At 52.0% G+C, this 27,740-nt stretch overlaps 7 protein-coding genes across 7 annotated transcripts; 5 read left to right on the forward strand and 2 right to left on the reverse strand.

Moving 5' to 3' along the window:
* Nucleotides 1-2,010: 2,010 nt before the first annotated feature.
* On the forward strand, nucleotides 2,011-3,444 carry GUITHDRAFT_139953 (hypothetical protein; the record flags this gene model as incomplete). Its single annotated transcript, XM_005831022.1, has 8 exons — nucleotides 2,011-2,448; nucleotides 2,504-2,593; nucleotides 2,644-2,818; nucleotides 2,873-2,940; nucleotides 2,990-3,088; nucleotides 3,138-3,292; nucleotides 3,352-3,379; nucleotides 3,418-3,444. 8 exons carry the CDS (start codon nucleotides 2,011-2,013, stop codon nucleotides 3,442-3,444), a joined length of 1,080 nt encoding a protein of 359 aa, XP_005831079.1.
* A 1,468-nt stretch (nucleotides 3,445-4,912) lies between these two features.
* GUITHDRAFT_153057 (hypothetical protein) lies at nucleotides 4,913-5,587 on the reverse strand (the record flags this gene model as incomplete). The annotated part of the gene is made up of 2 exons (XM_005831023.1): nucleotides 5,032-5,587; nucleotides 4,913-4,987 (listed from the first exon to the last, which is right to left on the reverse strand). A coding segment is annotated over exon 1 (506 nt), but the record flags the coding sequence as incomplete, so codon positions are not given.
* A 1,336-nt stretch (nucleotides 5,588-6,923) lies between these two features.
* On the forward strand, nucleotides 6,924-8,270 carry GUITHDRAFT_109885 (hypothetical protein; the record flags this gene model as incomplete). The annotated part of the gene is made up of 3 exons (XM_005831024.1): nucleotides 6,924-7,724; nucleotides 7,791-7,908; nucleotides 8,155-8,270. 3 exons carry the CDS (start codon nucleotides 6,924-6,926, stop codon nucleotides 8,268-8,270), a joined length of 1,035 nt encoding a protein of 344 aa, XP_005831081.1.
* A 622-nt stretch (nucleotides 8,271-8,892) lies between these two features.
* Nucleotides 8,893-13,400, forward strand: GUITHDRAFT_109886 (hypothetical protein; the record flags this gene model as incomplete). Its single annotated transcript, XM_005831025.1, has 23 exons — nucleotides 8,893-8,937; nucleotides 8,989-9,070; nucleotides 9,126-9,196; nucleotides 9,251-9,297; nucleotides 9,345-9,381; nucleotides 9,424-9,473; nucleotides 9,528-9,724; nucleotides 9,909-10,670; nucleotides 10,814-10,914; nucleotides 11,072-11,092; nucleotides 11,138-11,200; nucleotides 11,341-11,460; nucleotides 11,514-11,561; nucleotides 12,161-12,226; nucleotides 12,276-12,389; nucleotides 12,441-12,479; nucleotides 12,529-12,592; nucleotides 12,641-12,676; nucleotides 12,816-12,960; nucleotides 13,018-13,084; nucleotides 13,130-13,202; nucleotides 13,255-13,295; nucleotides 13,365-13,400. The coding sequence occupies 23 exons, from the start codon at nucleotides 8,893-8,895 to the stop codon at nucleotides 13,398-13,400; spliced, it is 2,325 nt and encodes a 774-aa protein (XP_005831082.1).
* Nucleotides 13,401-13,693: 293 nt separating this feature from the next.
* On the reverse strand, nucleotides 13,694-17,039 carry GUITHDRAFT_109887 (hypothetical protein; the record flags this gene model as incomplete). Its single annotated transcript, XM_005831026.1, has 19 exons — nucleotides 13,694-13,746; nucleotides 13,792-13,825; nucleotides 14,096-14,179; nucleotides 14,222-14,295; nucleotides 14,343-14,432; nucleotides 14,787-14,848; nucleotides 14,899-14,936; nucleotides 14,981-15,049; nucleotides 15,165-15,221; nucleotides 15,443-15,520; nucleotides 15,564-15,638; nucleotides 15,686-15,823; nucleotides 15,868-15,929; nucleotides 15,970-16,090; nucleotides 16,141-16,587; nucleotides 16,638-16,724; nucleotides 16,775-16,843; nucleotides 16,893-16,929; nucleotides 16,981-17,039. 19 exons carry the CDS (start codon nucleotides 17,037-17,039, stop codon nucleotides 13,694-13,696), a joined length of 1,734 nt encoding a protein of 577 aa, XP_005831083.1.
* Nucleotides 17,040-18,092: 1,053 nt separating this feature from the next.
* Nucleotides 18,093-18,635, forward strand: GUITHDRAFT_153058 (hypothetical protein). The gene has a single exon (XM_005831027.1). It carries the CDS (start codon nucleotides 18,114-18,116, stop codon nucleotides 18,438-18,440), a length of 327 nt encoding a protein of 108 aa, XP_005831084.1. The 5' UTR covers nucleotides 18,093-18,113; the 3' UTR covers nucleotides 18,441-18,635.
* A 1,171-nt stretch (nucleotides 18,636-19,806) lies between these two features.
* On the forward strand, nucleotides 19,807-27,686 carry GUITHDRAFT_139959 (hypothetical protein; the record flags this gene model as incomplete). The annotated part of the gene is made up of 8 exons (XM_005831028.1): nucleotides 19,807-20,331; nucleotides 20,380-20,638; nucleotides 21,376-21,432; nucleotides 21,866-23,124; nucleotides 23,222-23,552; nucleotides 23,600-23,763; nucleotides 23,827-25,120; nucleotides 25,264-27,686. 8 exons carry the CDS (start codon nucleotides 19,807-19,809, stop codon nucleotides 27,684-27,686), a joined length of 6,312 nt encoding a protein of 2,103 aa, XP_005831085.1.
* Nucleotides 27,687-27,740: the final 54 nt, after the last annotated feature.

The raw sequence follows: 27,740 nt of genomic DNA on the forward strand, positions 1-27,740 counted from the left end.
AAAGCCTGGGCCAGTGGGAAGTCCGATCATTCTGACAACGGTATCGCTCATAAGTCAAGCGAACTGTACCAAGACTTAACTTTGAGTAAAGTGTACCAAGACAGTCCTACCCTACCGTGACTGACCCAATAAGTTTTATTCCGTCAGCCATTTTATAGACAATAATATATTTTAATTTCACAACGGTAGTAATGTAGTGCTATGATACGATCAAGAGGGCCTGGTCAAATACCTATGTCATTTTGTACCAGCACTTATTATTTCGTACTGAATTGAAGCTTTTATATATCTAGTAACCGAACCAAAAGGCTTTTTATAAGCTCTAACAGGCAGGGGTGGGGGTGGTGGTAAGGTGAGCTAGTGATGGGTGGTGTGCCCATCGAAGAAGGGGAATGAGGGGGTAGGGGTACACGGGCATGGACAGATGGGGAAACACACAAGACAGCCTCGGACACATCAATAGGGGTGGGGGTAGGGGGTAGTGCCGTTGCCGGGGAGTGCGGGAGAAGTCGTCCGTCGCTATGCAGATTCTTGGCTCGGGCAGCGATGGGTGCAAAGAAGAGGCAGAGGAGGAGATGAGAGAGTGAGAAGGAGGAGTCAGAACTCTGTGAACATGCGTTCATGGACATCTCTCGTCATCGCAAGGAGTTGAGATCCCCTCGACACCCTCCTTGGGCTGATATCATTTCTTCGAACCCCTGACCTAGGTCCCGGTCTCTGCTATCCTCCCCAATGATTTCTGGGGTTTGATGCAGGATTGCAATTTGCTAAGCTGTCAGCTGTGAATATTGTCTATCTCATTTCTCTAGAATGCTTGTCAACTCAGCTCGCAATGGGTTATCAAGAGCGAAAGACATCAACAACAGAAGGAGAAGTGTCAGAGTCAACCGGAATGAATCGACACGTAAGAGCGTTGCTGCTTCTTTTTGTGTCATGAAGATATTGACAACATGACCTTCTAGACGACGTGAAGCGAACGTCAGATTCAAAACATGGTCGACCGAAGAGACGTAATGTCCTCTCATTTTTGCAGAGCCGATCTTTCACGGAGACGGTCGAGAAGAAGGTAACATAGTTTGTGTCCATGCATTCTTGTGCCGAGGTGACTCATAACATTTACAGCGGACTAAATGGGAAAATTTCCTTCTCTTTTGGCGCTTGTTGGTCAGCAGACAAGGACCCTCAGATGACATGTATCATCTGCACCTGCCACGAACAGGAAAACCCGATTGGCTCTACATCTCTTGTGTTGGAAGATATCGTCATTGTTGGGACTTCATCTCTCTCCTAGCTGTCCTCTATTGCACGTTTTCTGTCCCTTATGACATGTGCTTCAATCCTCCTTCAACCAATGTCTTCAGCTGCATCGACATGGCGATCGAAGCGTTTTTCGTGACAGACGTTGTGTCTAACTTTTTCACATCGTATCAGGACCATTGTGGTGAAGTGACCTCGAAATTTATGATTGCTTTGAATTACTGCAGAAGTTGGCTGGTTATTGACTCAGTCTCATCAATTCCCTCTGAGATAATTTCACGCATTGCCAGCTCCTTATCTACATCCCAGCAAAGCTCAAATATCTCAGTCCTGAATCATCTCAGAATAATCCGAATTTTGCGTCTGACCAAACTCCTGCGGCTCTTAAAATTGAACTACATCATTGAAGCGATACAACTTCGATTCCCTATGTTGGAACCTGTCCTGGGACTCTTTCGACTAATCTTTATGATGATGCTGGTTGCTCACGTACAAGCATGTGTCTTCTATTATGTTGCTACTTTAAACATCCAGAACTCGTGGATCTCAAAGTTTCATTTCAATTGTTGCAACGAAGAAAGAGTTCCATCTCAATATCAGGGGTCTCAGGTTTGTTTCGACCCTGCATTGCAACCTTCCTTGATGGTTTTGTATATCAATTCTTTGTACTGGGCTTTTACGACGCTAACTTCTGTCGGATATGGAGATATTACTCCCTGTAATTATTTAGAATTCATTTACACTACTTGCAGTATGGTCATTGGAAGTGGTATCTTTGCGTATGTTGTCGGCAATATAGCTGCTGTCGTGAGTACGCAGAAAGGGAGTGAGATACGATACAAGACCAAGTTGAAAGATCTACAGGAATATCTGAATATCAGAACAGTTCCCAAGTCTGTAGCATTTCCAATCCTACAGCAGTGTATGAATCAATGGTCCAGAAGTGTCTACGATGAAGAGTTTCTGTTGCGAGAAGTCAATGGGCAACTGAGAAGGGAAATGATCCTCGCAGTTCACGGCAGTACCCTCTTTAACATCTCACTGTTCAGAGAGATTTCCCGGGAGAACGAAGACTTCATGGTGGAGTTGTCTCTGAAGATGGGATCCACAATCTTCTTGAAGAATGAAGAGCTTGACTTGTCGGATTTTGAGGGGACAGGAGCGAGCATGTATTCGATCAAGTCGGGGACGGTAATATTCGTTCATACTCAGATATGGCTGGGAAGGAGCTGACGAGCATCGGCAGGTTTCAGTGACTTGTAATGAGCTGGGAGAGAACAAAGTCGAGAACATTCACGCTGGAGGCATCTTGAACTTCAAGCCCATGATACACTCGGTTCGCATGCAATCCTGTCTCTCTATCTCGCTGTTAATTTGTTCCATCAGGTTGTTCAGCGATTGTTACACGAACAATATTTTTCAAAGACGGAAAGCGGGGTCATCGCAAGGGCTGTGAACTTTGTCGAGACCTTTCAATTGAGGGCTCAAGATGTCGAGGCTTGCATTCTGAAATGCGACACGCATCACGATATCTTCGACAAGATCAAACAATTCTGCGCAGGTTGATGCTCATCATTGCTGTAAAGGCTGCTTGTGCCCTGACTCTGGTTGTCAGACGATTACAAGGAATGTCAGGGCGAGGAGCAGGTGTTCATGGGATACGTAGATCTGGTCTGTCGTCATGTATGTTTGAACATGTCATGATCTCATTCATTGTTTCCTTCCTGACCAGGAACGAGCTCAGTCACTGCACGAGAGCAATCAAGACGGTTCACGAGGCTCGAGGATTGAGGACTATCAGAGTCAGCACAATAATGATTTCATAGCCAAGGTAAGACACCCTGGTGTGGGGGAAAAGCTCAGCACAGCATTTGTTGCAGAGCGCGGACTACAAGGTAGAGGAGCATGAAGAGGAAATGCCCAACGGCAAAGACAACCACGTTTTTGAGATCCACAAGCAAGAGATTTTACCTGATTTGAACCTGGATGTTGAACTTTCCAACGATGTCTCTTCCTGTACAAACCACACAATACCGTGAGTGCAGCCCTGGCATCTTCTATGACTGATTGGGAGATTGATTATGATCTGTACAGTCTGCAGTGCATTGATAATGAGGATCAAGTAACAATGTCGCGAAAAGAATTCGACATGTTGAACAGGTTGTCTTCGTACCTTTTTCCTATTGAAGGACTGACATGTATTGTTAGTATGCTTCATCAAAGCGCGGAGAAAATTGGCAAGTTCCTGAAAGAAAGAAAAAACAATCTCCGGAGCCAGGGTTAGATGCCGTTGAGGATTGCATCATGGAGAACACTCTGGAAATTGTACTTGAAGATGTATTTTTTGGCCTTTCAAGTTTGAAGGCCTGTAACATGATAGATTAAGATGTGAAAGAATTTGTTTTTGTGTCCAATTCTTGCCCCTTGGCTATTCGTTCCGACTCTACTATCACACAAACAACAGGATTTCATGCAGAAAACAAGGTAACGCGGTCACAACAACATTCAATATCGCAATAAAGAGCATCGTTGGATGGGTTTACTCTCAAAAGAAGGACATGCAATTTGTTTACAGCGGATTCTTGTCTCTCAATCGTCTCAATCATCTTGCTCCTTTGGGTGTTTTGGTTAGAATAGACCGCGTTTGGAGGAACATGGCTCAAACCTCGCTTCTTGGATTTCTTGTTTCCTGGGAGCCTCCCAACGTCTTCGAAAGATCGTTTTTTGAGAATCTGTTGTTTCATTCGTCATCATATGTCTACTTACAGCACTTCCCCTTGCCTTGGATTCTTGCTCGCTTAAATCTTGATGATTGGCGACATTGTCGAATGTCAAGTTGTCATACTCCTCAAATCCGTCGATCGAAGCTCCCTTCCGCTTCATCTGTTTGGTGCCGTGCAGACAGTCAGATCAACGGCCCTCAGTCTCCTAGTCATCCCCGCTGAACAGGCTGCGGGCACAGCAAACCATGAAAAGCTTTTACCTGCTTCAGACGATGACGTTCTTTCTTGCTCACTTGAAGGCGGAGGAAATTGTCTTCTTCAAACTTGGTTCTAGCCATGACTGTCAGCCTCTCCTCTCCGCTGTTTCCCAGCTTTTACCTGTGTGCAAGCTCTTCGTCCTTGTACTGCGAGGAAGCTCCAATGGATTCCCTGGACTAACATCAGACTCGAGTTTGCAGAGCTAGTCATGTAACATTTCAACAGGAGCGTCGTCAAACTGCTCCCGAAGTGCCATGACAATCTCACTCTGTTACAGTCTGACGTCAGTAGTGGGTCAAGAAAACTCCTGCTCCCCACCTTGGCTGCCTTCTTAGCTTTTCTTTCATGCGCTCTCCTTTTCTTGGCCTCCTCCCTTCAAATTGCCATGAGCTTGTACAAGTCATCATCAGTGGGCTCACTTGTCTTCGAAGTGCATGGCAGAAATCTTTGGGGGTCGGTAAACCCCTTGTTTGTCAGCTGCATCTCTATCTCCCTCTTCTCCATCTTTCACAACCAATCAGCAAACAGCTTCCCACGTCTCCCATGCACCTTCTTCATCTCCCTCCTCTCGCGCCCCTGCTGTCTCTCCGGGTGCAAGCAGAGCCTCGGGGTTCGGCTTGAATCGAAGCTGAAGAGGAGTCACCCCGACTTGGCAATGCTTGCCTTCTCCTTACCGCGTTCTCCTGCTCCGCCGTGGACGACTCCGTGTTAGTGTTGATCTTGAGCAGCTTGTCCATCTGGTATTTCAGCTGCAAGACTGCTCAGTGCCGAGGAGTCTCGTCAGGGGTCAGACCTTAGTGTCCATCGGTCTCATCTTCTCCATGAAGATCCTCAGCTCGATGAGCTTCTTGATGACAGGATGGTTCATGATCGACATCCCGTTGAGCTTCAGGAACAGGTAGAAGGACAGGTTCGTGCAGTAGCTGAGCAGCAGCTGCAGCTTCAGCTCCAGGTACGAGACTCCGTTGCTAGTCGGCAGCGCCCCTTCCTTGACCCTCTCAGTGTCTGCAGACAGTTGCGTCCGTACTTCTGCTATCTGGCTCTTAAAGTCTCTGAGCATGGCGATCAGGTCCGGCGCTTCAGCTGTCAGCACCTCCTCCCGCAGTTGTTGGGAGACGTCGGCAAAGGCGTCAACAGCCTGATCTGTCTCTTTCACATGCTCTTTGTCGTGATCGACAATCTTCTTCGCCGACTTCTTCTTCTGCGCTGAATTCACTGCTCCTTTTGCCTTGGGTGTGGAGCTCGGAGTATTTTGATTTGCTGCTTTGTTTCTCACCTTCTCTCTGCTAGTTTCAACCATTTTGTCTTCCTGGCCCCTGAAATCAGATCGCCATGTTCACCCTTGCCCTGCCATAAAATTCTCTAGTAAGATTATTGAAACTTCGTTTCTTGACCTGCCCCCTCTGTAATAAGTTTCCCCCTTCTTCTGCAGCAACGGCAGAGATCAAAATGTATTCCATTCCCTCGTCTCTCTTTCATTAGATGGATGATTTCTCCTTTCTCTCCACCTCTCCTTCGAGTTACGCGCAAATATTTCCCCTGGTCCCCCGCATTAAACCTCCTTCCCCCTCCACTATCCCGCAATCTTCTTCCTCATCTTTCCGTGTCTTCGATCCAAGGCCAGCTTTCGTGACCACATCCCTCCCTTCGCTCTTCCTCCACTCCTCACTCCTCCTCCTCTCCTCCCTCCCTGAACCACGACCGCACGTGCATTTCTGCAGCAGTAACAAACAACAAGTCCGCCCCGGCAGGTCAAACTCTCTAGTGAAATGTCTCCGACGGCCGCCGGAGGCACTGGCCCGGCCCCGGACCCCCGGCCTCCGGCCCACCGGGCCTGCGTTTCACCGGGCGCGACATGCCTTTCTTGACCCTCACATCACGATTGTTTACTCAAAGTTAAGTTAAATTATTAATAGAAAAGTTTACTCATCCAACAAAGCCGAGCAGCGGTTGATCTGGCTACCCACCCCTCCTTCAGATGCCCTCCCATAGGAGAACCACCAAGGTTATTCTTTTCTGCACGGAACAAACAATTTTACCACCCTAGATTTAATCCACCCACCCCTCCTGTTCTCCCACCCCCATGCCGGTAAACCCAAATCAACCATGGACCATTATATCACACCCCTACCCTCGAAATATCAGTTAAAGTACCTCCTAGTCTCTAACCTCGGACACCACCCCTGCTCTGTTCTATCCTTCCTCGACTTGCAATCCCCAAGCAGACCCCTACGAAACGAAGATATTCACCCACCCCACCTATGCATGCAATCGTACCTTCATACCCAGCTTTCTTTGCAGTTACCCCATCAATACCAGCTCAAAGTAGGGGTACTGTATGTGGTAGTCATTCAAGGAGGGGTCATAGGGGAAACGGTAGGGAGGGGTGGTGCTGGGTAAGGTCGATGGGCATGCAGACGCTTCTGGGGACGTGTTGAGGACAAACCCGTAGACCCCTTGCTCCTCTCTGGTTTTGTTCCGCTCCTGTTGAACATCTACTCACCTTGTAGCATCTCGTTGGACCAAATCATCGCTGCCCTCTGTATCGTCTCGTAGGTGAGGGGGTTCACCCCTGCTCCTACTGGCGTCCAGGGACACTCGTGCTCGCTTTTTGCACATTTCTGCGGAAAATTAGGTCTTGATTGCATCGGATATCAGCTTTATTACCCACAAAAGTTTCAAATCATGCCAGAAAAGCTTGTTAGCCTCAAGATTGGAGCGCTCTTTGCGGTCCTCGTTGCGTCGGTCATAGGAATAATGATCCCTATACTTCGATGGCGGAATCAAAGCCCCAAAGAGTCGCGAGCAGGGGCGTTCTGGTATTTCATTCTTAGATCCTATGCAGCTGGCGTCATGCTTGCTTTAGCATTTGTTCATATTATCGCCGATGCGCTAGCTACCATGGATGGTCTGACTGGAAATTTTCCGATAGGTTCAGTTTTTGTAATGCTGGGTGTTATGACCATGATGATTGTTGAGAGACTCTCCTTGGATTTTGGATCCTTCTTCAGCAAAAAATCTGAAGATGGGGTGTCTGTCGTTAGCCAAGAGTCTTCACAAAATCCAACACCCTCTGATTGCGCTAAGCCTCCATACTCTCCTGCAGATTTTCCCCAGGCACATCCGTACGGCATTGCGCCAGCTTCACTAGGGTTGAATTATCCAGCGGATACGATCATCTCACCTCATGCAATACAAATGCAGCATCGTGTACTGCCGCTGGGACCAGTCCAAGACGTCGAGAGCTCCACTGACCTGTCACAGGACGATGCCAAGCCGAAGGTGATGCTGGGCATGCTAGAGCTGGGGATCGTCGTTCACTCGGTCATCATTGGAATGGATCTTGGCGTAAAGACAGACAGACCTAGTGCGATTGTTGGACTCGTGATAGCTCTTTGCTTCCATCAGTTCTTCGAAGGCCTTGGGCTGGGATCTTGTATCGCCAACGTGATGCATGATAAGGATTCTCAAGTGAACTGGTGCAAGGTGCGTGGCGGACTTGACTTGTCAACTACCTTCATGTAGTTGCCTTGCTCACACGTGACCCTCCAGGTCGTCATGATGGTCGCCGTCTTCTCCTTGACATTCCCACTGGGAGGCGCCTTGGGTATGATCAGCATCGCAGCAGAGTCCTTTCATGCCGACAACCTGTTCCAACCATGGCTTCAAGGTGAGCCCCCATGCTGACTTCGATTTTGGTCTTACCCACTCGTGGTCGCGTTTCCTGTTGTGTTCTTGTATTATTGTTGTTGTGTTGTTGTTGCTCTTGATTCGGTAGGAAATGATGGCTCTTCACTGCAGGAACCTTGGATGCGATAAGTGGGGGCGTGCTTGTATATTTAGCTTTTATTCATTTCATTGCTGGTATTGCAGTGCTACTCCATGCTCCAGGTTTCACTTACTTTATTTCTCTCAGAGGATTTCAACAGAGCAGACATCAACTCGCGGGAGAACTTGGCCCTGCGATGGCTAATGCTGCTCAGCGTCGTCCTCGGAGCCACTTGTATGTCTTTGTTAGCACTTCAAGCTTGAGTTGTACAGCTATTCATGTAAAAACAAGGATCTATAATGCTCTCCTACCACTCGTCATCCCAGGATGCCATCTTACACGTCCGTTTCCTGGCAGGTTCTATCGTACAACTATACATGTTTATGCCGCTTGCCCCTTCCCCTTTCCTTCCTCCTCTTCTCTTCTCGTACCTTGTCCTACCCATTCCGCCTCCTCCTTTCGCTGAGTCAACGGTTGTCCGAGTCTACCACTGCATCAGCATTTTCGCTGTTCGGTGATATTGCGAAGTTGAGTAAAAAAAACCTTTGGGAACCTTTGAAATGGCGGGGAAGCAAAGACACCGGAGGAGGGGGGAATACGAGGTGGAGTGGGAGAGCACTGGGAGGAGAGGAAGAGAGGAGGATACAAATGACCGGGATGTAATGGTGAAACAGAGCAAGTGTCCTCTTCGTAGGTGTACACTCACTCTCGCTCCTTCTCTCCTCTCCTTCTCTCCCCATTCCTCCCCTTTGCTGTCACTTGTGAGGTTTGCACATTTTTTGTTGTGAGGCAGACTAGACAGTGCCTTGTCATCAGCTGAATTTCTTCACCCTCATGTTTGGTGTCATCAGAAGCCATTGCGGAGCTTGACGAGGAATATCGCAGATGGAGTCCAGTGCCCACCTCGAAGTGTTAGCATTGAAGCGACAGGTTGACGACCTTGTCTTTGATCGACCCTCCTCTCATCTTGTTGGTTTGCAGGAGATTTCCAACAGGCGAAAGATGTTTGAAGCAACCATCAGGCGCAAGGAAGAAGCGCTCTCTCAGTCACGACGATCCTCAGGTGCAGGGCTGGTGCGTGCACGAACAACATCCGGCAATGTTGACTGATGTCGCAGCTTCGCATTGGCAAAAGAGACTCCGAGAGTTCGAACATTCGCGGGAAGAAGCGAAGAAGAGGAATGAAGATGTGCGACGTTGAGTGAGAGGGAGATTTTGGCGATGATATCGTTCCCTTATTCAGCTCTTGCTGGCGCTCAAAGACATTCAAAGCAATATGACGCAAACGGGGTAATTTGCGCTGTTATTGGCTTGGAGACGTTGACTGCCACTGTCAGAGCCATCTTCTCCCAAGAGTTTGCAACTCTGGAGGTAGTGAGAGGCTCATGTCCTCCATCTTTGCTGATCGTGTGTCAGAGTGAGAAAGATCGAGTCAGACGATACGTTGACAACAACATGCATCGATGGTTCGCGCAACGGGCACTACCTCGTTGCCGCCTGACGCCTGTGGGCGCATGCAGGGTGGACGAGTACAGGGAGAAGAAGAAGCAGAAAGAAGAGCAGGCAGCAAAGGCAAAGGAGAAACATGTACACCGTACTGTCTCATGCGTTGTCGATCTGATTCCTATGGATCTGAAGGAGAGGATGAAGATGCTGGAGGAGAAGTCAAGACGCTCTCAAGGGCATTCCGATCAAAATCTGCAGGAGCGGAAAGCAGGTTGGAACATGCTGCTCAACTCCGTGGGGTGTTGACATGTTGTAAGCTCGCGATTCTCAATACCAAGACCCAGAGACTTCAAATGGTGCCCGTTGCTCCTCCAGCCTCACCTGCTCACTCTTCTCTCCACTCACTGCCATGACGCTACTCGATGCTGTCATGTTGACTGCGTCATGTTTGGCAGATGTGCATGCATCGGTGCAAGGGCGTGGAGTGAAAGTTGTTGGGGCCAATGAGGCCAGGAGGGTGAGTTTGATCCCAGAAGACAAGGACAAGCAAGAGATGGAGGGAGCGACGACTGTGCAAGAGGAGATGCGATCACCAAATCGAGATGTTGTTGTCAAGGTTGAGCACCGAACCTCCGAGAAGTTCAACAGGAGCACGGACGACGAGGATCGTTCGCTTTCGGATGGGCATGGCGAGAGAAGGAAGGAAGGAAGCGACAAGGCCGAGCAGAGAGGGAAAGAAGAAGGATCAAATCAAAACATCGACAAGGACAGAGAAACCAAGAGGGAGGAGGTTAAAGGCTTCAAGCAAAGTCCAGAAGGGAAGCAAATGAAAGTGACCAGCGGGTCAGACTATAGCCTGCAAGGGCAGGCGATCCACGAGTTGAGCGCAAGAGGAGAAGACAGTGAAGACGGTGACACGACGAGAGTGAAGAAGGCGGGGGAACGGGGAGGACACGAGGAGAGAGAAGAGGACACGATGGGAAGGATCGAGAAAACCATGGAAGTTGAGAAGCAGGAGGAAGAAAGGAGGGCTTTAGATCAAAGACGGAGGGAGGAGGAGGAGAGGCAAGCAGCAAGGAGAGAGGAAGGAGGGAGGGATGAGGCAAGACGAGAAGCCGAGAGAAAGGCTGAAGCACAGCGCCGAGAGGAGGAGAGGAGGCGAGACGAAGAGCGGCGCAGGGACGAACAGGAGGAAGAGAGACGAGCACAAAAGGGGCGTGAGGAGGAGAAGAGGCGGGAGGAGGAGAAGAGGAGGGAGGAAGAAAAGAGGAGGAGGAAGAGAAGAGGAGGGAGGAAGAGCAGAAGGAGGCTGAAAGGAGGGAAGAGGAGAGGAGGCTGAAAGAGTCGATGGAGCATGAAGGGAGGCAGAAAGCAGAGGAAACCAAAGTACGGGAAGCAGCAGCACGAACGAGCAAAGCGCAAACAGAGCAGACAAGAAAGTCACTGGATCAAGAGCAAGAGGTGATCGGCTACTTTCTTTCTTCTCTCTCCCTTACTCCCCCTCCTTTGTTCCTGCATACTATCCTTTCCGCTTCCCTGTTCGCTTCTCTTTTTCCACCCCCCCTCCCTCGTCTCCCCCTCTCCATGCCATCTCACTTACGCCTCCTCACTTTTTCAGGATCACATCATGATGTCCATGGTCTGCTTGCTCAGAGCTTCTGCAGTCCTGCTGACAAACTTGCAGACTGACGAACAAGTTCAGTCGTACCTGAGCCAAACCCTCCCTGACTTGCGGACACACCTCAAGGTGATCGAGCTTGCGTTCAAAGGAAGAGGAGGAGAGATTGGCGGAGCGAGCGGGCTAGGGAGGGAGGGAGGGAGGAAAAGAAGGGCATGCAGGACGGGGAGGAGAAAGAAGGTGAGAAGGAAGTTCTGAACTACCTGAAGGTCGTGAAACATCTGGTTGTGCAATTGGACGCAGCGACTAAGGAGCACGTGGCAAGCCAAGAGCCTTTCCCCTCCAACATCTACAACAACAACTTCTACCAGATCTCGCTTCAGAAACTTGTCTGCGAGCATCCCCTGCTGGCCGATTGCTGTGCACTGATGTAGGCTGACAGGCCTTGATCGTGAAAGACATCACCTCCAACACGAATGCTGTCTCAAAGGTCTGGCAAGAGTGAGATTTACATCTGTCGAGGTGAAAATTTGTACGCCAACCCAGAACGGTCTGGAGAACAGTGCGGCCTCCTTTGCTGAGCTCATCAAGAGGTCTCCTCCTCCTCTTGTGCTGTGCTCTGCTCTGCTCTGCTCTAGCTTTTGTCCTTCATTCCTCTCGTTTCTTACCCTTCATCTCCCTTTGTTCCTTGGTACATCACGATGTTTTTTCTGTCTGCCCTCTCACCTCCTCTCTTCTTCTCCCCTCCTCTCTTCCTGCCTCCTTCTTGTCTCTGCTCCTCCCGCTCACTCAAGATCAGGGTGCCCGGAGGAATCATTTCCAGGTCCTTCGTGCAGGTTGATTCCTCCTGTCTCCTCCTGCCTCCTCCTCCTCCTCCTCCTCCTCCTCCTCCTCCTCCTCCTCCTCCTCCTCCTCCTCCTCCTGCCTCCTCCTCCTCCTCCTCCTCCTCCTCCTCCTCCTCCTCCTCCTCCTCCTCCTGCCTCCTCCTGCCTCCTCCTCCTCCTCCTCCTCCTCCTCCTCCTCCTCCTGCCTCCTCCTCTCGTTTTCGCCTTCTCCTGCTTCTGCTCCTCATGATCCTCACAAACTCAGGACTACCTGTGGGACTGCAATCCAGCAGACTACGAGGAGGCAAGGCTCTTTGCGACAATCGAAGAGGTAGAGGAGCTGTCCTGCCGATCCTGCTGCGCGGGTTGTAGAGAGCAAGAGCCTTACCGCCTACGAGCAGGAGAAGCAGGAGATTTGGCGGCAAGTCAAACGGCACATGAGTAGCATCAAGGATCACGTGGCTCCTTCCTCATTCGCAGAGGCCATGTCGCATGTAACCCCCGACCTCTGACGCCTCCTGTGATGGTTTGAGGGACCACGTCAGGTGCTCATGGGAGCTCAGAAACCGACGCCTGCGACCAAGGTCAAGATTGACTCCCTTCCCTCTCGCTCCTTGTGACGTCATAGAGCAGAAGAAGATCGAGGCTTTCCTCCTCCACGTTGCTGGCTATGCTGTACAACCTGCCGCCTCTGCTGGTACCTCTCGTTTGTCTCCTCAGAGCTGGTCGGCTGAACCTGTCGCAGGGCCAGGTCAGGTAGGGAGTCAGCCATCGAAGCAAGGTGCTCGCAGCACCTCTCGTTTCCTTTTCTTCTCCTCTTCCTCCTCTTCCTCCTCTTCCTCCTCTTCCTTCTCTTTCTCTTCTTCCTCCTCCTTCTTCGCCTCTTTCTCTTCCTCCTCCTCCGCCTCACCTTCCTACAGATGAGGACCGACCTCAAACAGCTCCTGTCAAGTCCAGCACGAGCCAGCTGCACAAGATCGCCAAGTTTGCGGGATCTTTCCTGGGAAAGAAGAGTTCGACCCCCTCTTCTCTGTCGCGCATGTTGGCGACGCCGTCGTTGGAGCAGTATGACTCGAGGGAGGAGGAGGCTGGAAGGTTTGACCATGTTGGTTGATCCTGCAGGCATGGAAAGGAAGCGTCTGATGAGGAGGAGGAGGTTGTTGTGAACATCAAGAAGCCTCCGTTTGCTGTTCGTCTCTTCTGATTTCTCAGCCACGTGCTGATTTCTTGACAGTATGCCAAGGCCGTCGCTTCTCATGGCGGAGGCTCCAGTACGATGCGGCCGTCGACTGCCCCGCAATCTCTCGGTCCCGGACTTGCTGAGAGGGAGCTCAGACTGATCGACTGCTCTTGTCTTAGGCTCGTTGCTCAAAGGAAGCATGTGGTCTACCAAGACGCCGGTGAAACTTTCTTTCTATCACCTTCTGCTGCTAGAGCTTGTTCGATGTGCTTGTTTATGTTTGTTGCAGGTGGAGGATGGTCAGCAGGATGATTTTGATTTCTGAGTAAAGGTTCTGCCCCTGCTCTGAGACTCCTGCCGTCCCCCTTCTCCTCCTCTTCCTCCTCCTTCCCTCCCCGGCTCAGATAGCAGCCGATCGCTACGATTCTCCGCCTGGTCAGATTTCTTTCCTTTCTCGGGGACCTTGACGAGCTGAAGTGGAAGCAGGGTACGGCACATTTGATTTCATTTCCTTTGTCTTACATTTTCAACTCTCCTGCTCTTTTTGTCGCCTCTTGCTCCTCCTCTCTTTCCTCGCCCTCTCGCCCCTCCCTCCAGCTCTCCCTCCCTTAGCGCCCGCTAGCTTGCGGTTCTATTTCTCTTCCTTGCCCGTGTGCGAAGGGCTGGAGAATCTGCAAGGGATTAGACGCAGAGTTTGATTGTTGCTCTGTGCTGACCTGCCGACTTGAACCAATCATGTTTCTTCGCTTCCTGCCACCACATTAGGTCAATGGCGCGGGTGAGGAGATGATTCGATAGTTAGATCATCATCATCATCTTCATTTTCATCTCCGTCGTCGTCGCCGCCATCTTTCTTCACCCCCCTGCCCCTCCCCCCCCATCCTGCTCCTCCCGCTGCTCCTCCTTCTCCAATCCTCCTCCTCCTCCTCCTCCTCCTCCTCCTCCTCCTCCTCCTCATCATCATCATCATCATCATCAGCAGCAGCAGCAGCAGGTGGTCGACGAGGATGACTTGCTGACCTTGGCTGAGATCCGTTCTCGAGGGTCGGGTTTGACGAGAGAGGAGATGAGATCCTTGACTAAGAAGCTGAGGCACTTCCATCTCTACAAGAGAGTAAAACAAGGGCAGGAAGCACAACAAGTGACCTCTCCAGGGAATTCCTCATCATCGCTCTCCCTATCAGAAGCAGCAGCAGCAGCGGCAAACCCAGTTGGCAGATCTGATTGAAGTATGAGACTATTGTTCGGTTGCTAATGTTTTCTTTACTTCCCAGCGCCTTGATGTCCAACCCGCTCAGCATCTGATACAGTGTGAAACCCAACGACCAGGAATCGACCTTGAAGTCATAGGGTTTCGCTGAAGTCTATGTCAGCAGCAGCCAGCTCCAGCAAGGAGGGAGGACAGGTGAGCAAAAAGAGATACAAGACAGCACAGGGCAGGGCAGGGCAGAGCAGGGCAGGGCAGGGCAGGGCAGGGCAGGGCAGGGCAGGGCAAGGGGACAAGGCAGGGCAGGGCAGGGCAGGGCAGGGCAGGGCAGGGCAGGGCAAGGGGACAAGGCAGGACAGGGCAGGGGTACAAGGCAGGGCAGGGCAGGGCAGGGCAGGGCAAGGGGACAAGGCAGGGCAGGGCAGGGGGACAAGGCAGGGCAGGGCCACAGAAAGGACGAAAGAGACAGGCAGGCAAGCAAGGGACTTGAGCGCTTGACTTCACCTCCCCCTTCAGACACCTCAGGTGCGATGTAGCCAGGAGTTCCAATGTAGCTCGAGCAGCGTCTGCAAGGTTTCAAGTCACTTGCTGATGCTGATGCTGATGCTGAAATCACCCATCGGGAATCAACTTCGACACGCCGAAATCGCAGAGCTGGGAGGAATGAGGCAGAGCAAAGCAGGAGAAAGGAACGGCACCTTAGTATCTCCTGAAGGGTCCAGTCTTGTGAGGAGAATGTTCTCTGGCTTCAAGTCACGATGAATGATCTGTTTGCAAAGAAGATTGAGCCACTTCATATCAGCACAACAAGAAGCCTTCACACATCAAGAAACATGTACACATCAAGAAACGTATACACAACAAGAATCTTATCGCTTTGACCTGTCTGTCATGGAGATAATCCAGGGCATCGAAGATCTGAGCAAACCACTTTGCAGCCTGCGATCAATCACGACATAGAGTATCAGAGGAAGAAAGAATGGCGGGAAGCCAAACCAAGACACCAATGTAGAAGAGGAGGGGGAGGAGGCAGGAGGGAGGAGGGAGGAAGGAAGAGGTGGAAAGAGGAGGGAGAAGGGAAGAGGGAGGCACTGCAGGCTAAGGATGAAGGGAAGCGGAGAAGCAGCAGAGGGCAGCGAGGAGGAGAGAGCAAGTCAAACCAGCGACTCTTCAATGCCATCCGAATTCTCAGGATCCTGCAGGACTTGACTCAAGTAGTCAAAGAAATCTCCCGCGAGCTGTGAAGGCGACCTCAGCTCTATCGACAAAGATCCTCCTGACCTGCTCCATGACGATGCAGAGTGAAGATCGATCAATGCAGACGTCTTCGAGCTTGACGATCTGACCTTCACTTAGCTGCCGTTCCGATCATGCAGAAGAGAACAAAGAGAACAAGCTTATACATGGGGGTGCTTGACCATCATCATTAGATCCAACTCTTTGTTGCGTTGCTCGTCCGATTGTGTATTTCTCCTCTGAATGGATTTGAACTTCTTACACACAAAGACTTGCTTATCCGCCTTTCGTACCACACGACGCATCTGCAAAACTGGTCGAATCTGAACGTTCTTGTTTCTCATCTCACCTCTATGCCAACAGATTTGTTTTCATGAAATTTCTCCAGGATGTTGTATTTCTTCGTCAAACCTTCACTCTAGATCATACAAGCACAATCTGGCCACCCTACCTGCATACTCCGCGTTGATAGCTGCCTGGTCTTCTGTCGGCCGAGGAACCACACTTGCTGCTGTGATCGGAGTGTTTTCACTGGATTGATGGACCTGTTCTAATTTGTATGAAACAAATGTCTTGCACGCCAGTCAAGCAACATCGAAAAACTCTCAGAAGGGTACATCACCTGTTTCTTCTTGTCGATGAACAAGAAAGAGTTCGAGTGCTTTCGAGAAAGATCGATGACGTCAAGGTGGCGCAACTCTACCGATCCCTCAACAGTCATATGGTTGGCGTAAGTGCGATTGGTAGTTGACAAATGCTCAAGTTTGATCTCATACTCCGTCTCATCCTCCATACTGCCGAACACGTGCTCTGAACCGCTCCTCAGCATGAAAGTGATGCGGCAATGCTGCTTGCTAACATCCTTGACCGGCACTAGAACATCGCATCCTTCTTGTCTCCCGACCATCACCATCTTCTTGTCAAGAGCAAAGAACTTGTCGCTGCCCATCCTGATCAAAAATCGCTTCCCGGGATGCGCCTCCATCCCCCCATGCCATGCCCAGTAGTCGAGAAAGAGGCCGTTCTCCAGGGCTCTTGGAGGTCTGCCCATGGAGATACAGTCGCCCACCTGCACCAGGCCAGCAAGTCACGTGTGCACACAGCAAAGGAGGAGCAAACCTTGACCACAGCCGTTCTTCCTCGCCCGATCTTGTCCTGGTTGACATACGCGCCGTTGGTGCTCAGGTCGTGCAAGGTCACCGTGAACTGTTGGGAGGAGATTCATGTGGAGGACACAATATCCCGGCTACCATCACCTCCTCCTCCTCTTTGTGCGTGACGAGTCGAGCATGAAGGCTCGACGCAAATTTGTCGTACAGGACAACCTGGCATTATTTGTCACTCAGGGTTGGAAGTGCAGAGCAGAGGTCGTACTTGGCATCGGTCGTGTCTACCAAACAGGATGCACTTGCTGGCAAGACAGGTCAGAGATGGATACAGCATGCACCTGGCATGTTGCTACCTCTCGGTCAAGGCAAGGTCGCAACCTTTCTGTGTGTTGAGGGACCTTAGGATCAACATTCCCTGTCGAGCAGTTATACCCGCACAAGGATCAAACATGTATCCTTCTCCTCATCCTCCTCGTCCTCCTAACACTCCTTATCCTGCCTCCTCCTGCCTCCTTACTTCTGATTCCGCCTCTTCCTCCTCCTCTCCTCTACCACCTTCCGTCTTCTCCCTCCTCCCTCTCTTCTTCGAGCTGGGCAAGACTTTGGGAATTTTGTCGGGCAGCAGAACAAATTCAGTTCCGAGTCTGTCGGATCACTAGACTCCCGCGGCCCCGGCCCGGCCCGCCGGCCGCCGGGGGCCGGCCGGGCCCGGGGGCCTACTACGTGGCACTGCGGCACTGTGCCTCCTAGTCGTACTGAGTCACACGGACCGTGACCGACCTTTTCGCGCTGTAAACATCTTGTGACTCAACCTGACTCCTTCGCAGTCAAATGGAACAGTGGCTCTTAGGCTGGAGGCCGGCTTCGATGTCCGTTCGAAATCCAGTCAGTTTTCCAAATGCTATGTTGAATTTCAAAATTGCAGGCTGGATTTTTAGACCGCGGCGTGTGTAGATCGGGAAATCACGAGCCTTCAGTCCCCCGTGACTGTTGTAGAGGTCTCGATCGACCGGTACAGAGTACGTGACAGTGATGGTCTTGAGGTGGGTCATGGGAACAATGTGCTGTTGTATGACCCCTACCTTCCTCGTGAGATTTCAGGGTGTGGTGGGGGGTCGTAAACCGTACGTCCGACATCGAGGTCACATGGCATGTTACGTGTCAGGGAAACAGAAAATTCCAGAGAATCGAAAACATTTCTTTTCGATTAATTTTTCTTGGAGTGAATTGCCCAACGAGTGTATTTTGAAGACGAGGTACATAATGTACCGGTATAATGGAGATTCTTTCAGGGGTGGGGGTAGTCCAGGGTTGCAGCCCCGATCCAACGCCCGAGATGCCTTTTTAGAACATGGGGAGAAATGGCAGGTAAGTCAATTTCGGGTGGGTCATTTCAGGGGTGAATGACGGGGTGGGGGTGCCAGGGGTAACTGCGTGGAGTGATTTATCTTCACTCGGAGGAGGTACGAGGGGAATAGACGCGACAATGGCCACGACGATAGGTCATGCACGTCCGGACCAGATAGAGGGGAAGCAGATCGTCGGCAACAAGCGGACGATCTCAGTGGACAGGCTCCAGACCCTCATTGACTCGGTCTACCTGGAACCAGAAGCTCCCTTCGAAGACCGGTTGTTGTCTTCCATGAACGAGGTTCAGGTTTCTTCAGATTCGCAGGGCCGATCTGCTGGGAGCTACAGGATCAAATACCAGTCCAGCATCAAGAAGAACGAGAAATTCACCGGAGTAAAGTTCTCATTGTTTCAGAAACGCCGTGCGTACAATCGTGCCCTTGGCCTGACTGCAAGCCAGTGATGTCGTTTCAATGGAGATCCTGAAGCGCAGCGACTCATTTTAACAATAAATTTTGAGCAACTCAAGAACAATCATCGTATTGATAGAGTATCGAATACTAGTTTCTGTCGGATATTTGTACTGTAGGTCAAGCCCTCAATCAAAGAGACTTGTTTTGGTTTATTTTGTTTCAGTTTTAAAGCAAACCTCACTTTGCTCGATGCCAGTTGTCTGAAGCCTTTCCCATGACAACAGATCCGGGTCTTGATTGCAACCTCTCCTTGTACATCCGAATCAAAACCTGAGACAGCGTAGAAGTTCATGTGTTTGTCAACTTGATGTGCATTGTGCATTTTAGTTTTGCATCATCTTCGTACATGATCCTCATGGCATGCCTGCAGACTGATCCCTTAGATGAATCGTGCACTGTTGGAGCAACAGTCACAGCCCTCACACAAAAGTAAAACTTGACATGTCCTTGTGCAGTGAAAGGGCTGTTTCTGGTTCAACCAACAATTGGTCAGTTGCCTTCCGGTCTTGCTCTTTCCTTTTGCCAAATACTGTTTTCTTGTGATCAGATTCACAGCTGAGCTCATCCCTTTAACTTTCCCAAAAATTCCAAAGCTCCAACCGTGGCAGTCAGTTGTGAAAAGTTGCCATGCCATGATCGAATATCGGCCAATGAGCGGCTTCCGCCGCTCTGAAGTTTCAAGATTGTGCGAGTATACTAGTGACGAGTCGGTGGCAAACTGCCGCGTCAATGTGGAGGGAAAGTTCTAGAGAGCGTTTCTATCGCTGTGACGGCCGGGCAGTGTTGTGGCACAGGATTGCCAGGACTGTTCAGAGGACGGTTGAGATCCGTCACTATCGTCAGATCTCAGTCTGATCAGGGATTAGACTCGGAAACAAAGTCTGCTGGCCGCCTCAGAATTGGAATTGTCCACCTCGCAGCTTGAGCAAGCCCACCTTGGAGAAGACCTCCTTCTCCCTAGTCTTCCAACGCATCGCTTGCCACTCCACAGAGGATAATGAAGTTCTGCCATTGTGAGTGTATTTGCAAGTCGAACCGCCTGGACGTTCATGCTCAGGAACCTTCTCTTCCACCAGGGTGAGATCTGTCTTTGTTTCTGCGTGTCAGAGGAGTTACTAACCGCCTTTTCCCAGTTTCTTTCTGAGCGTGAGGAAGTCTTTGGGGAGATGGGTGTTCAGCTGGCTGGTACCGGGCTGCCTCGATCCTGTTGAAGAGGGCAAGATAGGAAGCTGGCTCGCCACTTTCTACTCTTCTTCGAGCCCCATTGAAGAGATGACTGACATTTTCCTGCAACACAAACTGAATGTCAAATCTTTCGTGTCCTCGATTGAGCTTCATCTGGCAAGGAAAGCTAGAATGTTGAGACAGCCTGCCTGCCTTCCCCCGGCGAAGCGGAGCAAGCAGACATATGACTTGAAGCTTACAGAGGAAGACTTCGCCGATGATCAGAAGCAGGAAGTTGGATCTCCTGATGAACAAGAAGTTTGGTCGCCTTCGTCGCCAGAGACTGATTGCCGATACTCCCCGATTCCTTCTGAGGAGGACCAGCTGAAAACAGTCCTTGCGAATCGGAATGTAGAGCCTAACACAGGCATTTCTCTTCCCCATGATGAGACAAACAGGTATCTTGAATCGATCCTTGTTCGCACATCACTGACGCTTGGCTCGAAACGCAGAAAACCAACCAACCGCTCGGTTCCCGAAATGTCATTCTCGAGTGTGATATCATCCCTTTGCCCATCTAGAGCGAATGAGTTTGAAGGGGAGATGGTCCCTTCATGCATGCATGAAGAGTTTCCCATCGCAAATAACTCGGCCGCGCAAAGTTTCAACGGGAGTTCACTCGGCTCGGACAGCACTGACGATACTGAGAGCGCAAAGGTATGGGCCCCTGTGTGATGTTTGACTGCAACTGATGACCTCCTTCAGGCGCACTCCATAAATTCAAGGAGGACCGTATGCTCCTGCAGCTCCTCCGAGCCTGCTGAGTCACCGAGGAATCAAAGAAAGGCGCCGAACCTTAACGCGTCGGACTTCAGTGTCAGTCATCCCGAGGGCATGTCGTTCGATAGCATTTTTGGCACCGGCACTGAGGAAACCGAAGACATCTGGAAAAGCAAGGACGCAAACGATAAAGAGAAATGCTCTCCAAATGACAATGCTCAGGATTCTGGCGTGGCAGCCAATGGTGAGTCCACTTCCTCCAAGCGCTCCAGGAACAGAGATATAGACAACGTGACATGGCGCCGGCGGATTGCGCAGCTGATGGTGTTCAAGCAGAAACATGGACATGTGATGGTATCGCAGAGTCAGAAATCTCCTTTCTTCGACGGCTCGCTCGGTTCTTGGGTCAGCAATCAAAGGGCTCTCCTGCACAAGCCCTAAAGCGTTTTTTGGGGGGGCTCGTAAGAGGATTTTGCTGCCCTTTCATTTTCCGATTCATGAATTTGAGGCAGGCTTGCTGTAGATGTGAGGGGCCGTTCGTGGACTCTGGACATGGGGGTGGGGGTCCGGCCGAGTCAAAAGTTCAACCGGTTTCTTTGTCAAGACACTTGACCAGCTATGGGGTAGGTAGTATGACCGGTGATTCTCCATACACTTAAAGAGGATGAAGGGGGGGTCATTGAACAGTGAAGTTGCCGGGCATGACCTTGAGAGGGTGGGTAGCGGAATGGATAGGGGTGGTCGCATTTGGGGTGCTGTAGGATATTTGTCGGGCAGGCGCAGCGAGATGGCGCAAGAGCAGGGGCGACAATGGAGAAGGAGGAAGCGATGAGGACGAGCCTAGCGGCGCCTCCCCTGTCTGAACGATGGTTGATATGACCCATGTTGCCAAAGGCTTCTTCCATCAAGAACAGTTCGATCGTCCCTTCTGACCCTTGCCCGAATCTGCTTTTGGTTACACACTGAACCGGCGTTGTGCAGAACAAAGGGACAAGACGAATTGCAGGAAGCATACAACTCATGACTTTTTCATTTACTGTGAGTGGTTTAACGAATTCCTGATCAAGAAGTGGACGGGTGGACTTGTTTTGCAGCATGAGCGCAGCTCAGGTCATTCTTGTACATTCATTTGTTTCGATACTATTCGTCAGCGGGAGCGCATTGGCAGCAGAGAGATCTATCACTTCTGGCATCAAAACTGGATGGAACTCACTCTACAATTCAGACCATCTTTCAACACACCAGTCAGCCACCTACCAGCATGACGTGCAACCGGCTGGGGCAAGATTCAGCGAAGTTCGACATAGGGTCGAAAAGTTATCTGGTGGAAGGAAATCAAAACAAAGAGGCCAATCGAGCAACACCGATGTCCTCATGCGTGTATCTCCCTCCTCCACGTTCACAGTGAGCAGAACTGACGCAAAAGATGATGTCCTAATGGCAAGCGCCCTTTCAATGAATCTCATAGCAGGCAAAAACTCCGTGCTCATGGTAGTCGGACAGCAAACAACCACCATGATCAGCTTTCGTTCGGGATCTCCTCCTTTCATGCGCGTACAGGCAGGAGGAGCTTCTAAGATCGAGCAAGGAACAACATACCAGACAGTTGCGTACTGCGACGTCACCGACTACCCCACAGACGACCAGGTGCATCTGCTTATTGTAGAAGTGAGGGTGAAGCCAGGGAGGGTCAGGGTGTGGATAGATGGGAAGCAGGTGGGGTCGGGGGATGCTCCGTTTGGAGATCCGCTGAGAGACGACGAGTGGTGTGATGAGCAGGTTGGGAGGTTTGCAGTCAACACATCATTCGTAAGCTATGCCGGGGAGAGCTTCGATCCATGGCCGAACGCTGCTGCAACAGTCTCCTCGGATCTCTACTTTTTCGATTCCAAGGTGAAGTTGCAAGACATACCGGGGTTGATGACGTTTACACGGGCGTTGAGTACGACGAGCATTGGAAACTCCTCTGGATCTCAGAATGGGACCAGCGCAGGGGACGTGGTAGGTTCAAACAAGACAGCAGGCTGCACGAATGAGACCAGCAACATTTCAGCTTGTAACGAAACGACTGGTGTTTCGACTCCTCCGAAAATGTACTCAGTCACGCCATCCGTCTGTCAATTCTTCGGAGGGAACATCCTCAGGGTTTTCCTCAACAACGACACCTTCCGGAATCTTTCGATGTCCGCCAACTTTGTGCCACTCAAGTACACGAATTTGACTCTGAGTAGTGTCTTGGTACGATGTCCCTCCTTCTCGCAGATTGGGTTGAAGGGAAACATAACAGTCAACCTGTTTGAGTCCGACGTCGTCATTGGCTGCTTCTTGTTTGTCTTTGCTCCGCGTCCCACCTCAATATCTCCCAACATCTTCTTCCAAGGAGGCGAGCTGGTCACCATATCGTCCGATTTCTCCCTCTTTGCCAACCTTACATGTTTCTTCCTCTTCGGCTCAACTCAAGCCATCAACTTCTCCATCACAGACAGCCAGTTGACTCGAGCTGAAGCAATTGTGCCAGACTTGCTAGTCCCATCGCGATCAGAGCTCGTAGCGAATTGCTCCGGAGACGTCAAACACCTTAACGCTTACATTCGGCTAGTTGATCGACCGTCGATGGGCACCGTTACTGTGCAGGGAGAAGCATGCTACTGGTACTTAGGGTGCAAGTTGCAGGTCGTGATGAACAGTTTCTTTGGAGACATCAAATCTGCAAAACTTGACGTGTACAAGGTAGACAATCAGTCGACGAGGATCTCAGCTTCATTCAAGGTCGACTATCTGGCATGGTGCTAGGGAAGCAGAAACCTGACATGAATTTTTGCACCAGGTTGTTTCGACGAACTCCAAGCAGACAGTCATTGATGTGTATCTCCCAGCGCTTGAATCCGACGGCAAGTGGGAAGGCATCATCATCCCCAGCAACATCCCCAGCAACATCTTGAGGAGTGAGGTGCAGTTGGCGTTTCCCATCCCCCTCTCTCGCCCACCTCCCTCCATCTTCCGCATCCTCCCGTCTGCCGTGCAGCAGAACTCACCAACGGCGATGAAAGTTTGGCTGAGAGGCTTCGACGCGTTTCTCTCCGTTGCCGACGCGAACGTCTCTATCGCTGGTCAGGACGCCATCGAGCACGTCAGCATCGCCTTCTCTGACGAGTACGGTGAGGGTTCTTGTGCTTGACTCTCGGGCTTCTGATGATGCACACAGGGACCGAGATAGAGGTAGCAGTTGGCCCCCTTCCTCCCGGCCTCTTCCTCCTCACCGTCAGTAGGATCTCTCAGGACGTGTCCGCGTCTGCTCCTCTCATCTCCTACGACCCGACCATGGCGGCCGTCTCCCTCTCCTCCTCCGTCGTCCCCGCTGACCAGCAGGTGAACCGAACATGGCGGCTGGTAGGAGCGACACGCCTGCTTCGCTCGTCCTTGTCTGTGCAGCTCGACGGCCGCCCGGTCGCCTTCGACTTCGTCGCAGAGCTCGAAGTGCGGGTGACGATCCCGAAGCCAGCGAGGGGAGACGCAAACGAAACGTCCCTCGTCTCCTACCTGACCTTCAACGACTTTTCCTCCTTCTTCGCGGCCTCCCCCATCACCTTCGTGTGGCCTCCCCGCATCCTCTCGTCCTCCTTCGAATCGCTGGGCACGACGATTCTCTTCCTCTTTGACCAGGACACCGACGCTCTCCTCGTCTCCTCCCCCTGCAGCGACTTCTTCCTCCTCCCCGACTCCATTGGCAACAGCACCCAGTGCCTGTGGTCGGACCCTTCCCGGCTGCTGCTCCTCCTCCCCAGCAACTCGGCGTTGAGGCCTGGAGACATGATACAGGCCCGCGGAGGGCTGAAGAACAGAGGAGGGGAGAGTTCCCCTTCCTCCCCCCAGCTTGTGACCCTGCTCAGTCCAGCTGAGCTCATCATCCCACAGCTGGACATCGCAGGACCCAACGTGATCAGCAGCTGCGACGAGGCGACTCTGCGCGTCTCCTCTTCCTTCCCCCGCATGTCTTCCTACTCCTGGGGCTGCAGCAATGACGCAGATCTGAACCAGCGGCTCAGCAGGGAGCAGGGAGACGCCTTGGTGCTCAGAGGAACAGAACTCAAACCAGCACTGACGTACGAGATCGTGGTCGGGGGGACGAGCATGTTTGGCGTTCAGGCAGCGTCTTCCTCCCACTTGCTGGAGCAGGCCGACACTTCTCTCCTTCTTTCCATTCAACAGATCTCTCCAGTCATCAGCAGAGGGGAGAGCTTCTACGCAGCTGCCCTCCTGCAGCAGTCGAGCTGCCAGCCCCCACCTACCAGCTTCTTCCTCCTGTGGAGGATCGTGGAGCTATCGAGCATGGACGAAATCTTCCTCTATAACTCCTCGGAAGTGGAACTCTACTTCCCAGCTGATGTGCCATGGAGAGATGGGCAGACGTCCTACGTCCTCAGGGTCTCCTTGTACGCGGTGGGTCAGGGAGGAGCGAACGTGTTTGCAGAGAAAAGCTTCGAGCTGCGACCGGCTCCCCTGACCGCAGGAATAGCTGGAGGCAACAGGACGATCTGGAGGGAGCAGTCAGCATTGCAGCTGGACGCCTCCTCCTCCTTCAGCAAGGCCCTCTGCCAGCAGCAGTCGAGCTGCTCGGTCGACATCTTGTCGTTCAAGTGGAGCTGTTACCTGGCAGATCAAGTCTGCCGCAGGAAGGGCGATGGCGGTGTGATGACGTTTGCAAACTCCGCAGTGATCGATGTTGGTGAGAAAACTCTCCTTGCGATGATATGATGCAGATTGTTGTAACGACTGACCTTGTGATTGCTGATTGTTATGGACATCTGCTGATGCTACTGATGTCTTCACGTCCTTGTCATCCTGACTGACTTGCTGTCTCCTCCGCAGACCTCACTCAGATCGACATCAACGACGAAGAACAGATCAACTTCGCCGTCATAGTCGAGTTTGGTGGCCAGCTCTCCTCCTTTGCTGTCGCCTACAACCTCTCCTCCGCTCCTCCCATCAACACAGCAATCAGCGTCGTTAGCCGGGACTCTTTCTGGGACAAGCTCGCGGTCGAACAGGAGGGAACAACCTGGACTTACAGCTGGTCTGTACAAGACTTGACTGGAAGGGTCCTCGAGCTGCATCCCAGCCTCTTCCCAGCTGGCTACTCCTCGCCAGAGTTCATCATCCTCAGGGACAACCCGGATGTCAAACTCGCCGCCTACGTTGTGACCCTCAGGGTGCTGGACGCCAGCTCGGGGCAAGAGGGAGCGGCGAGCATGTGGTTTGTACGCAGCCTCCCCCCAGCTCCAGGCAGCTGCTCGTGTCAGGTTCGAGGAGCAGGAGCAGGAGGAGAGCCGGGGGTGACGTGCGAGTGCCGGCAATGGTCTTCTACTAACCTCCCCATCATGTACTCCTTCGGCCTCAGCTCTTCTTCCATCCTCGACGTTTCTTGGTCTCCCCCCTCCCTCTCCTCCTCAACCCAGCTGTTCCTCAGCAGCGGCAACTTCTCCATCCTTGTGTCTGTCACCGACAGCGTAGGGTTGCAGAGTCTCTCCGATGCCCAGCACGTCGAGATCCCCCAGCAGGTTGTCAATCAGTCGCAGACAGAGGACAGTAGCGTCAAGAGCATGGAGACAGCGCTCGCCAAGCTCTCAGCTCTCCGCCAGCTCTCCCAGACCCTGCTGTATATCAACTCGGTGATGCTAAGTCTGTTGCCCCAGCTCAGCCTCTACAGGAGGGGAGCAAGAAGTCTCCTCGCGTCTTCCCAGGCGTACAGGATGCGTGTAAGAACGACGCTGCTCCGGAGCTTCGCGGGCGGCAGCGCCACGAGCGTGTCCCGGCGAAGCGCCTCGAGCAGCCTGCAGACGACCCTCCTCCTGCTCAACACGCCCGACGAGCTGAGCACAGAGGACGGAGCCACTGCGAGCAGCACCTTTTACTTGACCTTGCAGCAGGCGGACAACGTGTCTCTGAGAGGAGGAGGACTGCGCGACTCGTTCTTAATCGTTGAGAACATTTTCATCTCTACTCGGCTGCAGAGCATGGAGACACGGGACAGCGTGCGGGAGGGCAATTTCAAGGTCCTCTCCTCCTCCCTTCCCAACTACACTCAGACCATGTCGCCGTTCGAGCCTCCTGTCGTCTTTGAAGGCAAGTACCTGAAGCTCTCCTTCTCCTCTTCGGGGGTGGAGCAAATGCGAGACTTTGGGGGAGGTGGAGCTCAAGTCTCCTTTCTCCCTCCAGCTCCTGCTGCTCGGAGAGCAGCAGCGGGAAGAGGAGGAGTTGCTTTCTTTGCACTGACTGACATCTGGTACTCCAACCTCCTCCCCCTTTCAGACTCGCTTCAGCTCCTCTCGGACCGCATGCTGGGCATGCGCTTCCTCGCTGGCAGCGGCTCGTGCCCCGCGTCCTCCTCCTGCTTCATCGTAGCATTCACGTTCAACCTGACGGGGCGACTGAGTGAGGATGAGGAAGCAAGCTTCCTGTGCGTTCTGTGGAGGAGCGGAGCATGGAGGCAGGACGCTTGCTCGACGAGCTTCACCATGACTGGAGGCGCGATGAAAGGATCCTGCTCCTGCCGCGAGGATGGGATGACTGCAGTCCTGATGCGCAAGGAGAAGAAGAGCCTGCACTCCATCAGTCAGAGTGTGTTCCGCAGCAGCAACTTCGCCGGCATCGGTGGCCTCGTCATCATCCTCATCGTGCTACTGTGCTCCTGGATCTGCATCCTCCTCCTCTACTGGGAGAGCAGAACGCAAGCCATGGGCAAGAACGTCAGGGAGACGTCACATGCTCTCGCAGGCCACATGATGATGCTCAGATTCGGCCTGTGGAACGAGGGGCACCAAATCTTTGTCTCTTCCGATGTCCTCTGCCCTCAGGCGCAGGACAAGACTGCCTTCCTCCTCGTCCTCGAGGGTCTCGACTTCCGTTCCTCCCTTGACCACGTCGCTCCTTGTTGGTTCTGCGAACCGACTTGGGGGATGGAGGAAGGGCAGGAAGAGGAAGAGGACGAGGACGAGGAAGAGGAGGAGAAGGTGCTAGACGGAGGTGAGCAGCAAGTGCATCTTAACGGCCATTCATCTCTGCTGACCGTCAGCTCGCCGTTGAGTCCCACGCAGGAGCGAGGGAGGGATCTGGAGATCAGCGCTGACGCTCCTCCCACTGTCATCACCGTGGGCGGCAGCAGGAGGAGAATGAGCTCTCTTACCTCCTCCGGCTCAGCTCTGTTGGTCATCGACCAGAACCTATGGAGAAGGTCCAGCTTTGCCGAGCTCGCCGCAGAGCGAGTCGGAGGAGCTGACCTGATGCTCGTCTGAAGTGGAAGGAGGAGAGGAGAGGAGAGGAGAGGAGAGGAAGATAGAAGAGAGGGA

The sequence above is a fragment of the Guillardia theta genome (genome assembly GCF_000315625.1).
Source record: "Guillardia theta CCMP2712 unplaced genomic scaffold GUITHscaffold_42, whole genome shotgun sequence".
Lineage (NCBI taxonomy): Eukaryota > Cryptophyceae > Pyrenomonadales > Geminigeraceae > Guillardia > Guillardia theta.